We start from the raw sequence: 14,415 nt of genomic DNA, 5'->3' as shown, positions 1-14,415 counted from the left end.
AGAAGCGGCGCTGTGGCTCAAGTGGCAGAGTGCTAGCCTTGAGCGGGAAGAAGCCAGGGACAGTGCTCAGGCCCTGAGTCCAAGGCCCAGGACTGGCCAAAAAAAAAAAAAAAAACTATATACAACTTTAAAAAGCAAAACACAATAAAGTACATTGGAAGATCATAAAAAGAAAAACTACAGAACACTCTTCTACAGAACTTAACTGACAGCAGTTGAACCACTTTACATTTAGTTTTGAATTGCTTGTTGATTACAAGTGGCTCACACCCATAATCCTTACTGCTCTGAAGATTAAGTTCTGTAGGATCATGATTCAAAGCCAGCCCAGACAGAAAAGTACATGAAATTGTCTTCAAAATAACCACCAAGAAGCAGAACTAGAGGGAAATGTGGTCAACTGGTGAAGGGCTGGCCTAGCAAGCCCACCAAACAAGAGGCTCTGAATTCAAAACAGTGCCAGTGGAAGAAAAATAGCATTAATGATTACAATGAAAGATACTGAATCACCCAGAGGGGGGGGAAAAAATCTCCTATCAAGTATACAACTTGTCCTCTGTGAATGCAGTGATTTTTCTCATCTATAAATTTACATTTAAATTATGCCTTAAATAATTCTGAATTCCACCAACAAAGAAATGAGTAAGAACAGAGAGGCTTATAAAATGTCTTACTAAATTGTTGTCATCCTGGAAGGCATAGTGCAGAGCTGTGATCCACTGATTGTCTCCATTCACCAGCACGTCCCTCTCCTCACGGAAACATGCTGTCTGAAAGAGAAGAACAAGATCATGTAAAATGCCTAAAGTGTCTACTGTATGTTTCTGCTCTGGAACAAAAGCACAAAAGTTCTAAGTGACTTACCTATTAACCACTCAAAGCAGAAAATAAGGCAGTAGCTCAAATTCCTTAAGAAAATATTTTATATTAAAAATACTGCTACAATTCAAAACAACCAGAAGGTACAGCATAATCTAACTAACCTACCATCCAGATAATATAAATGTCCATATTTCACTGCATTTCCTATGACTTTTTTATTTTTATTCCATACCTCTCTCTTCCTCCTTGGTTTTCCAATAGAAGACAGTGAATAGTCTATGGCCACATACATTATACATGTCCAGAAACAACTGAAGTGGACTGTTTTGAGATTTTACGTAAATACTATAATTTTATCCATCCTTTTGCAAAGTGATTAGTTTTTTATTCAGTAGTGACTTTTCCTCTTGTAACTACTATGTTATTCTCTTGTTTCTATGTGCCAGCATTTATTTACTCAAGCCCAATTGTAGTAAGTTATTTCCAATTTTGTGTTATTACAATATTATAATGAATATGTATGTGTACAGGCTATAAACTTCTGTATAACATGCACTTATAAAAGTAGAAGTAGAGCTGGGTGCCAGTAGCTCACACCTGTAATTCTAGCTACTCAGGAGGCTGAGATCTGAGAATCAAGGTTCGAAGCCAACTGAGGCCAAAATATCCAGGAGAACCACTAAAATGCTAGAAGTAGAGCTGTGGCTCAAGTGTAGAGCATCAGCCTTGAGCAAAAAAGCTAAGGGAGAGGAAAGGACACAGATCCTGAGTTCAAGCCCCAAGCTAGGCAGAAAAGTCCTCAAGAAATACTCTCTGTGGATGTGGGTATACTGGATGTGGGTATACCCTCAGAAAATGACAGGAAGCTAGATGGATGCTGGCTCAGGGTCACGCTGGGCAGGAAGTGAAACCCTGCATCAAAAATTTAAACCTTCCAGTACCACAAAAAACAAAAGTAGACTGCACTTTATATCTAGACTCAGTATATCTGAAGCATGAGAATGAGTTACTAGCTAGATATTTGTGGAGAAAAATCACTTGACTTGTGTGACTGACTTTGAAAGTATGTTGAATTTCTATTTGTGCATTTGTGGAGCTAAGGGGTAGAAGTGAGGATGTAAAGACTAGTGGAATAACTGCTGAAACTGAGTGGTCCCTTGGGGGAGCAGTTATAATACATCTCTACTTTTGTAAGCTTGGTATTTTGTTACTTTCAATTTATTATTCTATAGGAGTGGTTACAGTTACAGGAGTTAGGTAATGCACTTGGTGTTTTATTGCAGCTTATTATATAGTTTTTATTTTTCAAAGTTAATTTCTTGCCATTCAGACTGGCCTTGAACCACAATCCTACCATTCTCAGCTAGGATTATAGGCATGGAAGCTATCAATACCAAGCAAAATGACCCTCCTTGGAGACAAGATATCTGCATCTCTAAGAATACAATGAATACGTAGGAAAGGCTAATGGAGATCACAGTTTTCTCAGATTCAATCACTTACTTTCTCAATGAAATATTCAACCAAATACTCTGCTTGCCATAGTGGTGTCTCTGATTATTATGCATTTTTACATTTTTCTAAACTCAATTATGTGTCATTTAAATTTCATCCTTGGGCTGGGGATATAGCCTAGTGGCAAGAGTGCCTGCCTCGGATACACGAGGCCCTAGGTTCGATTCCCCAGCACCACATATACAGAAAACGGCCAGAAGCGGCGCTGTGGCTCAAGTGGCAGAGTGCTAGCCTTGAGCAGGAAGAAGCCAGGGACAGTGCTCAGGCCCTGAGTCCAAGGCCCAGGACTGGCCAAAAAAAAATAATAATAATAAAAATAAATAAATAAATAAGAATAAATTTCATCCTTAGTCAAATATTGGCATAAAGAACCTCTGGAGTATCTATATTGAAACAGGAAATGAAGCATAAATAAATAATAATTCTGCAAAGCTATTACATGACTCTTCAGCAATCATAAAGTGTATTTATCAAGTCAACAATCTTAACTAGGTATCATAAATATCAGCACAGACAAATCTTTTGAAACAATTCTGTTTTTTATGAAAGTTCAAAATTGTTCATTTTTCAAAAACAAAATTTTAGATTAAATTGCCATACACCAGGTCCTCCACAGTATGTAACAATTTACTTTGACGTATTCAGCTTAATTGTGTAAGAAAAGAGAAACATTATGTGTAACTTCCACAGAAGATAATTTTTTTAAGCAACAGCTATCAACAAAGCTTAATAATATGTACCCTGTAAATAATGGCCCTACTGGGCCCAAGACTTAAGTTCTAGAGTACACTGAGTATGAAAATCCATTCATGTAATAATGGCCCTTAAACTCATTTTAACCTCAGTAAACACAAAGTGGAAGAGCCTGGGCTGCCCTGACAAGGTCTTGAGTTACAAGCAGCTCCTTCCTAGACTCCCTCCACTTGATGTCTTTTTTTTTTTTTTTTTTAAATTTCACACTGCATACCATTCTTGGGTATGGCTATGGACATGACTAGTTTGGATACAGTCTTTTCTCTTATTCTAAAATTTCTTTTTGAGATACACACCAAGTTAGATTTGGTGAAATAATTCATGCATAGTATTAAAAGCTGAATTCTTTATTATTAAATTTTTGTCTTTACTAAAAAGGAGCTGAACAGGGGGTTACATTCACATAAGTAAGGTAATGATTACATTTGTGTTTAGACAATGTTAGCCCATCCTTCATTTTCTCCTGCTTACCCGTCCCTAATGCCTTCCCCCAAGTTGTAAGGTTGGTATCCAACCTATTGTTAAGTGAGTATAACTGTTGTATTAGTTCGTCCTCTGACCTATTTCTGTGATTTCCTTTCTGAATTCTTATTAAAAATTCACACTATGGGTTTAAAAAAAAACTCACAGAATTACTCCAAATAAAGATTTTTGCTACAGCATGGTTTAAAATAGTAAAAATGAAGAAACAACCTAAATGTTCCTCATTGTTTCTGGAGTATTAAGACTCTTACCTCAGCTCTTTTCAGCATCTCCCACTTATTCAAAATTTTCATGGCAAATACTTTATCTGCATTTTTCAGTTTTACTACAGCAACCTAGAAAAATTTTAAAAACAAACTTTAAGTTATGATAAATAATACTCTTTCCAGTGAGCCATTCTCCATTTTCCACTCTGTAAAAAAGTGAATAGCAATTATCAATTATTTCAATGCGGCTCACATTCTAAGATCCTGAATTAAATAATAGTGTAAGATAAAAAGAAGTTACATTAGTGAACACATGCCAATCCAGTAAGCCATATGTGTGAACATTGAATTGCCTGCTCATGATATATTGTATCCTTCCTTCCAAGTTTTCTCTCCTAGAATTTAAACTCAATTTCTACTATTACAAAGAAACTGACAAAAACACACAACATGAAAGAAGCAAGTCTAATTAAATAATGCACACAAAATTCCATACTACAGATACTCTAAGGAATATCTACAACAAAACATTCATCAGTTGATAGAAATTAACTGTTTTTTTAATCCACCTGCACCCCTCTCACAAACACATAATCCTAACAGAAATTTAGACCAAGTTTTACAAACTACAGATTCTATACTTCTCTTCCAAATTAGGAATTTTAGAAGCATTCACAAGTGCATTTATTAATATATGATACACTCATAAAACCAGAGTGAGGGAGATGAAGCATCTGTGGGGAGATGAATATATGTAGCAAGTCTATTCATTGTTTTCTTTTTTTAAAAAAATTGTTATTATAAAGGTGATATACAGAGGAGTTCCAGTTACATAAGTCAGGTAAAGAGTACATTTCTTTTTGAAGAACGTCACCCTTTCCTTTGCTTTCTCCCAGCTGTCCCCACTCCCATCCTCACCCACAAGTTGTATACGTCATTTTCAACACAGTGTTCAGTGAGTACCATTGCTGCATTTGTTCAGACTCTGGCCCTTCATTTCTCACTCCCAAAGACAGATAAATGAACAAAAATGAAAAAAAATAGCAAAAAATAAAATTTGTTATAAATAGTCCTGTATTCTGTAGCTTTAGTTATAGATCAAAAAAGTGTCAAAATGCCAATGAAGAAGACTCCAGCTTGTTAGTTTTGTTTAAGGGCTAAGGTGAAACCACAGAAAGAAGACAAATATTCAGGGACAACACATCCAAACAGTGGGAGGCAGGAGTGAGAAAGACAAATACTACCTGCTCTATTTCAAGTCCTGGAGTCCTCCCTTTCTTTGTGGTCATTAATGACGTGGACTTGAGTGTGGCACTCTTGGGAGGTGGTTTAAGAAACTTGAATAAGTTGGTACACTTGGTCTAACTTGGTCCTTAGGTTGTAAGGGGGAGGGGGGTCTGCCTTTGAAAAAGTTTATGGGACCCCAGTCTCTGGTTTTTTTTTTATCTTGCCTTCTATGTCCCAGACATGTTACTTTACTTTACAATGATTTGCTGCCTCATTACAAGGCCAACTGATCATGTACTGAAACTTTTCTAAAATAATGAACCAAAATAAGTCTCTTCATAAGTTGATTTTCTCAAGTATTTTTGATAGAGTAGTAGTAGAATGTTAACATGCTACGTTAATATGCTGGAGAAATAAAATATGTACATATCTTTAGGTAATTCAAAGTGATAGTTTCAAGGGTAGAAAATAGGCCTAAATTCAAGAACCAAATATTCATATACACAAATAATTAAAATCAATGTATAACACAAAACATTCTTGCCAAGTATCATAAATAGCTGCAATGACTGTGATTATACAGTTTTCCATTAGTTAAATCAATTACTTCAGGCTTTTAGTCTTATCTTGTCAATCTGGGAAAATAATGGGCCAGTTAATTTGTTCTCCAAATAAGATCATGTTCAAAAAAAGTGGGCAGTAACACAAGCAAGGAAAATCTTGAACATTGACTAAGATCTCTAAAAGGTGAAAATACAAGGAGAGCTACTCTGCAGACTATAAATTCAGTGCTGTACATTTGGAAACAAACATGGATACAACAGGAACACTGAGCCTGACAAACCTGCATTGAGGTCAGAGAAAAGACAGTAATGGCTGTCATCTAGCCTCAGTTATTCTGATATAGGGAAGAAAGGTTGGAGGATTAACACTTAGGTGCCACCTTCATCTCAGATCAAGCTGTGAGTGGAGTACTCCTATATAATTATAGCCGTGTAACTCAGGACTTTTCTTCATATGTGAGTGTGCAAGTACCTACAGCACTCCACTGACTTCCACACAGGTCCAGAATCCCATACGTTCCTCCTAACTTCTTTGGAAACATATAATGCCCCCAGGCTATAATTGTGGGAGAGGGGGCATGCACACATGTGCACACACACTGGCCCTACTAGAGCTTGAACTCAGAACCTGAGCACTGTCCCTAAGAGTTTTTTTGCTCAAGGACAGAGCTCTATAACTTGAGCCCCAGCTCTACATTCAGCTTTTTGGTGGTTAATTGGAGATAAAAGTCTCACAGACTTTTCTGCCCAGTCTGGCTTCAAACCCCAATCCTCAGACATCAACCTTCTGAGTAGCTAGGATTATAGGTATAAGCCACAGGCGCCCAGTTTAATAGTCTTGTTTTAATGCCACTTAGTATATATAGACACGATTTGTCTCTTGTATTTGGTATGCTGTTCCCTCAGACATGTAGCAAGCATTTATTATGACTACTTAGGGAAGTGATAGCATGGACTCTGCAGTCAGATTAGGGGTTTAAATCCTGGAGTTTGCAATTACTTTCTCTTTTATTTTGTTTGTTCTAATCCTGGTGCCTGTAACTCAGGGCCTGGGCACTCCCCTTAGCTTCTTCACTCATGGGTGGTACTCTATCACTTGAGCCACAGCTCCACTTCTGACTTTTTGCTGGTTAGTTGAAGATAAGAGCCTTACAGACTTTCCTGCCCCGGCTAGCTTCAACCCCTGATCCTCAGATCTCAGCCTTCTGAGTAGCTAGGCATGAGCCACCAGTGCCCGACCAAACAGAATTTTTGAAAGACTATCATAATTGTTAAAAAGAAAGAAGAGTTCTTGTATCTAACACCACAGCTTTAGAGTTGAGTATCTCCCCTCCTTGGTCCAGGAAGAAGCAAACCCTTCACCATTATAGAATAATGCCCTGGTTTTTGAGCTCCATGTAATATGCTTCTTTGAGCATTATTTTTGGTAGATATAATTACAGGAACAACTAGTTTGCAGACAGATGTAGAACAGCATTTAACACCTTGCATAGATTGAGATGGTCTCTCACATGGTAGAATGAATTACCTATAACACTATACTATACTTATTTTTCTATTTTAATTTTTTTATTAGTCACCTTAGCTTTGACTGTCCTGTTTTTGTAAGTCAAATGAGATTGTTTTGTACATGTGCATATATGTAGAGTCCCAATAAAATAATGATTGAAAAACAGATTAAATGACATTTAAATTAACATTAACTAAATCTTGGCTTGCCGCTGGTTATGTAACTCTGGACAAAAAAAAAGTAACCTTTCAATATGTTAGTTGGCTTGTCAATATAACAAAGTTAGTAATGGTACTTATACAACTGAGGCAAAGATTAAGCTCACTGGTGAGTGTAACATGTGTAGGGAGGGATAGAGCCAGCACTGTGCCAAGAACTAGACACCCAGTCTCTTCACTGTCATCTACTCCACTGATAAGCAGCACGCAGCCTGCTCTCTTGCGGAGCCACAAAAACAAGAACTCTCCTCTGGGACTTCTAACTGCTTCAATCTTAAACTTATTTGAAAATATTTGTATAAAAACAAAGACTCTCAGGGGCTGGGGATATGTCAGTGCTTGCCTTGTATACATGGGGCCCTGGGTTCGATTCCCCGGCACCACATATACAGAAAACGACCAGAAGTGGCGCTGTGGCTCAAGTGGCAGAGTGCTAGCCTTGAGCAAAAAAAAAGCCAGGGACAGTGCTCAGGCCCTGAGTCCAAGAACCAGGACTGGCCAAAAAAAAAAAAAAAAAAAAAAAGACTCTCAGTAGACACTATGCTGGAAATTAACTACACAACTTCGAATAGAGATGGGAGGGAAAAAACTGGGAGCGTGGGAAAGGGTAACACTGTACAAAAAGAAATGTACTCATTACCTGACTTATGAAACGGTAACCCCTCTATACGTCACCTCTACAATAACAATTTCTAAAAAAGACCAAGCCATAGAGTATTCATCACAGTGTACTTTCCAGTAATCATCATTTGTAACTAAATGAAATATGCTAAAGAACAGAATACCACAGAGACATTCATACACTTGAAGAAACTGGGGAGAACATACTATTTGATAGGGAAAAGGTTACAATATAATGTTAAGTATAATTAACTTTGTACACTGTGATTTCTTTTTCTATGTGTTTGAATAAAATTCATACTGTAAATTTCTATGCACATATATACTGAGGATAGCAAGAAAATATTAGAAGATAGTAATATTTCTAGGTGACATGTTCTACTTGCCCTTCCGTGCCCTCCAAACAAGCTATGTAAAATGTGAAGCACAGAATGGGATAGCATGGGCTACCCTACCTCACTCTGGTCGGAAATGACCCCAGCTATGGAAGTACTGGTAAGGACAGGTAAATGCCAACAGTGAGCCACTCCGTACACCTGTTTGGAGATCTGCTGCTTCAGAATTCAAACATCCTCAAGACCATCTTACAACAGCTCACAGGTGGCCTTAAAACTTCTGTGGACTGAGGTGGGGTATGAAGAATAAAAGCTGGTTCAGAAAGTATTCTTCAATTATGAAATTGGTAACAAGATGAAAAATTATGAAGCATACAAGGTATTAAAACCAACTGGGCTATAAACATTTTCATGTTCATTTCAGAAGAAAACCAAGGAAAAGGGCTGACTCTCAGAACTCTTAAGTCTAAGCCAGACACCAGTGGCTTGTGCCTGCAATCCTAGCTACTCAGAAGGCTGAGATTTGAGGATCATGGTTCAAAGCCAACCCAGACAGGAAAGTCCATTATTTGTCTCTTAATTAATCACCACAAAGCTAAAAGAGGAGTGATGGTTCAAATGGTAGAACACTAGATTTGTACAAAAAAGCTCAGGTAGAGTACCCAGGCAGAGAGTGCAAGCCCCAGGATTGGCACCCCCCCAAAAAAAAGAAATCTAACTCTAGACCCTACATTTCCAAGTACTAAAGCTAACTGGCTTATCAGAGGGAAGTATGTTAAAGTGTGCTTTCTTAAAGCTAGGGATGTAACTCAATGTAGAGCACTTGCTTAACATGCACCAGACCTGGGTTCTAGCCCTACAACCAACTGATCAAAATAAAAAGTAAAACATTCAGAGTGGAATGAAGATGCTTTTCTTTTTTTGTTTGTACTTGGGTTTGAACTTAGAGAACTTAGGCAGATGCTCTACTACTTGAGCTAAGACACAGTCATTTTTGCCTTGGTTATTTTTTAGACAGGGTCTAGCTTTTTGCCTAGGCAGTGAACCATTTGTGCTTCCTGCCATAGCTAGGATGACATGAAGGTATACTCCACCACACCCAGCCTTTTCTGTTGAGACAATCTCATGAACCTTTTGCCTGAACCATGATCCTTCCCAATCTTAGCCCTCAGATATCCAGGATTACAGATGTGAGCCATCGCAGTTGAAAAGATGCAGTTTTTAAAACATCATAGAGATGTCTTTTAAATACTTTACAGTAAAGCTCTCTGATGTTAGAAAAATTGCACCACAGAAATTGTCAGTATGTGACAAATACATGTATGAACCACTGTTAAACACAAATTAAGTACCTTTGTAGCTACAATTTACAATATAGGAATGATCATACTATATTAAACATAATTTTGATATCCAAGAAAACAGTTGCCATACTGTTGTGCCATCTAGTCTCCCTTCAATATACTCAGAATTAACTACAACTTCTCTGTTCTGTCCCACTGAATTGGGATGCAGTCTTTGAACTCTCTCTCTACTTCTGCCCTGCCCTCTGCCTGACACACACAGCTATTCAACACTGTAGCCACAGAGATCCTGGTGAGACACGGCCTGCCGACAAGCTTCTAGTAGAGGCGTAGCTCCTTCCAAGTAAAAAGCAAAATTCTTACATATAATCTGTGAGCCCAGCCTTCCTGCCCCATACGCCTCACCCCCAGATCCACTCTGCTGCAGCCGTAATGCCCACCTTGCTCAATCCTGCCTTTGCCTGGTTTTTCCTACCCTTGGAATTGTCTACCTTCACAAAGGCACACAGCCTCACCTACTATGTACTCCTCCCACAGAATGTCACTCCGCCCTGTTACTCTCTATTCTCTTACCTGGCTTCTTTTTTTCTCTTAGTTCTTATCACAACCTACGCATTCTATCTATGTATTGCATTTATTATGGACCAATGAATGATTATCTACGAGAGTGGATATGCATGGAAAATTATAGAGGACCAATAGTCTCAGCTCCAAGTATACTACCACACTGAGGTTGAAAGTCAAAAACAAGGCACTCCAATACTGGTGCATTAGTGAGGATCACAGCATTGGTGGAAATCACTATTATTATTATTTGCTGGTTTGTTGCTTTAAATTCTCTGACCAGGCATGTTGGCATACCAAGTATGTTACCTCAGTACACAAGAGAAGGAGTCAAGGAGAACTAAGGTTCAGGGTCAGCATGAGCTACATAGGAAGACCTTGTTTTTGGGGGGTGGGGGAGTGGGGGGGTACAGGCTCATGCCAGTCCAGGGGCTTGAACTCAGGGCCTAGGCATTGATCCAGAGCTTTTTATGCTCAAGGATAGTGTTCTACCACTTGAGCCACAACTCCACTTCCAGCTTTTTGGAGATAAGAGTCTCAGGGACTCTGCTGCCCAGGCTGGCTTCAAACCTCAATCCTCAGATCCTACCTTCCTGAATAGCTAGGATTATAGGTATAAGCTACTGGCACCTAGCAAGAGACTCTGTTTTAAATCCTGTTTTACAAATGATTAATTTATGTTCAAAATACTTACTATTGTGAGCTAACTGTCTAACTAAAACTACTTAAGAGTTTACAAAACAATCAGAGAGATTCCTTAAAGACACACAATTGCAGTAGTTAAAACATTAAAAAATTTCTACAGCCTGGGCATCAACCAACTAGAATAGACACTGACTATAAAATGTGATGTACCCACACACCTTCATGCCCTATGGTAAAGACCAGTACCATCCAAGGTGAATCATGCACTCTAACTTCAAAGTTCCTTTACTTTCCCATACATCCCAGGAGAGCCAGAGTAGAAGAGATTTTAGAGAAGAATGGACGTCTACAGGTAATTTCTCTTTCAGGCCCAAGGACTGGATTGTGCAGATACATAGGGCCTAATTATTGTAATCAGAGGAAGCAAGCTAATTAAAAGCTTTTGACACCTGAAGCAGGGGTAGCAGGCCAAAGCAGCAAGCTTTCACAACAAGCTCTGAAGCTCAGAAGCCTTGAAGCTGCCGGAGCAAGGCTGGCGAAGGCAGAAGCGGTGAGCCACCAGGAAGCTGTGGACAGGCAACACCCAGGGCGTAAGTTAAAGGTTTTCCTGAAAGCAAAAAGGAAAACCCAGCGTTAAGTAAAGTAGTAACTGACAACAAATGAGTTGCAGAGAGAAGGTTCTTAAGTTACAGAGCTGATGAATTTCAATTACATCTCGCTCTTTATTGGTTCCCATGACTTAGGAGTTTCTTGTACAAATTAGATAAATTATGCTTTTATTTTTTAAGAAAAAGCATAATTGTGAAATGTTCCTATCTGATATCCATTGGGCCTATAAACCTATTTAAATTCCTAGTGGGAAACTAATTACCTGAAAGGAAATCACTAACTATTAGAGGTCTTTTATTTCTAACCTTACTGGTTGATAAATAGCACCTAAGCCAAATAGAGATAGGCTTTCAACAGGAATGAATAAGCAGTAAAGCTCACAGCTCAGGCAATATGCTTCTTAAACTATCAGCAATAGTTTTAGTGCTTTTATTTTACACATATGCATACAGAGAAAATACAAACAAAAAAGGAAAATGACAGACACTCAATATCAAGTATTATCAGTCATGCATTTGCTTAATGACTCTAACTGGAGAGTGCAGTTCTAAACAGTACTGGCCTGTGACCAGACAGAAGTCACTCTGAGGAGATGACTGCTAGATTCTGTTGCTGCCAGCTCAGCTTGGCCTGCAATGCACTCTTGAACTTCCCTGAGAAAGTGGTCCTTCAATATCTGCCTCATTTGTTGTCCCTATGGAGAACTACAATCTCCCAATACCTTCTTTGGTGTTTCGGTCCCTTTTATGAAGAACATTTTGTGAACATATGTATATTATATACATGTGTGATATATTTGTAATTTATTGAAGACTAGTGCCAGTGGCTCACGCCTGTAATCCTAACTACTCAGGAAGCTGAGATCTGAGGACCGTGGTTCAAAGCCAGCCTAAGCAAGAAGTTCCATGACACTCTACTTCCAATTAACCACCAAAAAGCCAGAAGTAGAACTGTGGCTCAAGTGGTTGAGTGCTAGCCTTGAGCACTAAATTAAGCTCAGGGACAGCACCCAGGTCCTGAATTCAAGCCCAGGGCCAGGACAAAAAAACAGTATAAGTTATTACTTCCTTTACTCCATATCTGAGTCATCAAGTCTACATGTAAATCTACTAGTCCCACCAGTAATTTCTCATTGTTCTCAACTGAACTTTACTGATATATCTACTGTTCTTCACCCACAATAAATGACCTAGTTCTACCTCATAGCTAATAGTGCTAACAGCCTACTTCCTAACTAATGTATCCTTCATAGCTGCTCACACCATCTTTAAATGTTCCAAATTTTCTCTTATCCTTCTCTTTTCCTCTCTACCACTTCCAAAGTTAACAGTATCATTTGCAATTGGGATCCCAGACCTGCTCTTACTTTTCGTTTTTATTCTTGTTTCATCAAAATTTTCTTTCCCACCTTCAATGTCTCTCTCCTGGTTCCTGAGAATCCACTGAAAAACTTTCCTAAGAGCTCTGCCATCCAAAAACAAAAACAAAAAACTGTACTACCACTCTGTCTTCCCCTCTTCTAAGGCATCACTTCTTTTTTTTTTTTTGGCCAGTCCTGGCCTTGGACTCAGGGCCTGAGCACTGTCCCTGGCTTCTTCCCGCTCAAGGCTAGCACTCTGCCACTTGAGCCACAGCGCCACTTCTGGCCGTTTTCTGTATATGTGGTGCTGGGGAATCGAACCTAGGGCCTCGTGTATCCGAGGCAGGCACTCTTGCCACTAGGCTATATCGCCAGCGCAAGGCATCACTTCTTTATAAAGCTTGTATATACTATTTAAGGTAATCTTTTTTGGTTAGACAGAGCTCCCTTTCACAGAAAACTCCAAGTCCTGGCTATCTCTGTCTCTTCTGAGAACTAATCCTAACCGCTGACAGAGACGTGGGCACTTTACATCTCCTAATAAGGACTTTCACATACACTGTATGTTCTATGCAGTCAGTGCCTGCTGCTCTGACTCCTGCAACCAGCCTCTAGACCATCCCCCCCCCACCACCACCATCCCTGAAAAGCTGACAGATCTGTCTTCAAGTTTTCCAAAGCAGAAAAAGGAATGCCTAACAAGGAGTTAAGGTACTATACATAATCATTACCTCTTAGCAAGTAGCTACTTTCTAGGTTTGGAATAAGTTAACCAAGAGGATAGAAAGCCTCTAAATGATGAACACCTCCTTCTGAGTTACCTAAATCAGTCAAACCTTTCAGGGTTGCATACTCTGTTTTATTCTGTAACATGGAAAGAAAAAAGGAGGGAGGGAGAGAGGGAGAGAAGGAGGGAGGGAGGGAGGGAGGGAGGGAGGGAGGGAGGGGAAGGGAACTTAATTTGCAATGCATCTTCATTGATTGTGTGACCAAACAATTCTGACATTGGTTGAATTGCTGTGTATAATGCAGACTATATATTCCAGTAGATTAGCTTAAAATAAAGTTGGACAGTCCCTAATGAACACAAATTTGACTGAATGACTGACTCACTTCTAAACCCATGGTGAACTATTTTGATGAAAACAGGTTTTACTGTATTTAAAAGACATTGCTGGGCTGGGAATGTGGCCTAGTGGCAAGAGTGCTTGCCTCCTATACATGAAGCCCTGGGTTCAATTCCTCAGCACCACATATACAGAAAATGGCCAGAAGTGGTGCTGTGGCTCAAAAGGTAGAGTGCTAGCCTTGAGCAAAAAGAAGCCAGGGACAGTATTCAGGCCCTGAGTCCAAGCCCCAGGACTGGCAAAAAAAATAAATTAATAATAATAATAAATAAAAGACATTGCTTTGCTTTGCCAATCATTTTAACATGGAATGAAGTAACTGTGCCATAAAAAAGTTCCACCTAGGGGCTGGGGATATGGCCTAGTGGCAAGAGCGCTTGCCTCATATACTTGAAGCCCTGGGTTCGATTCCCCAGCACCACATATACAGAAAATGGCCAGAAGTGGCGCTGTGGCTCAAGTGGCAGAGTGCTAGCGTTGAGCAGGAAGAAGCCAGGGACAGTGCTCAGGCCCTGAGTCCAAGGCTCAGGACTGGCCAAAAAAAAAAAAGTTC

General features: G+C 39.3%; 1 protein-coding gene and 1 long non-coding RNA gene across 2 annotated transcripts in view; both read right to left on the bottom strand.

The window, feature by feature from the left end:
- The window catches only part of Cdc42bpa (CDC42 binding protein kinase alpha), a 172,787-nt gene that overhangs the window by 125,119 nt on the left and 33,253 nt on the right, over window positions 1–14,415 (bottom strand). Inside the window, 2 exon segments of the mRNA XM_048357522.1 lie at window positions 675–770; window positions 3,825–3,908. Of these exon segments, the coding sequence (XP_048213479.1) occupies window positions 675–770; window positions 3,825–3,908 (180 nt within the window).
- On the bottom strand, window positions 4,772–13,365 carry LOC125359683. Its single transcript, XR_007212602.1, has 3 exons — window positions 13,353–13,365; window positions 8,395–8,399; window positions 4,772–5,056 (listed from the first exon to the last, which is right to left on the bottom strand). It is a non-coding gene; the product is annotated as an uncharacterized LOC125359683 (long non-coding RNA).

Source organism: Perognathus longimembris, chromosome 11 (assembly GCF_023159225.1).
Source record: "Perognathus longimembris pacificus isolate PPM17 chromosome 11, ASM2315922v1, whole genome shotgun sequence".
Classification (NCBI taxonomy): domain Eukaryota; kingdom Metazoa; phylum Chordata; class Mammalia; order Rodentia; family Heteromyidae; genus Perognathus; species Perognathus longimembris.
This window is presented reverse-complemented; position numbering and strand designations above follow the sequence as displayed.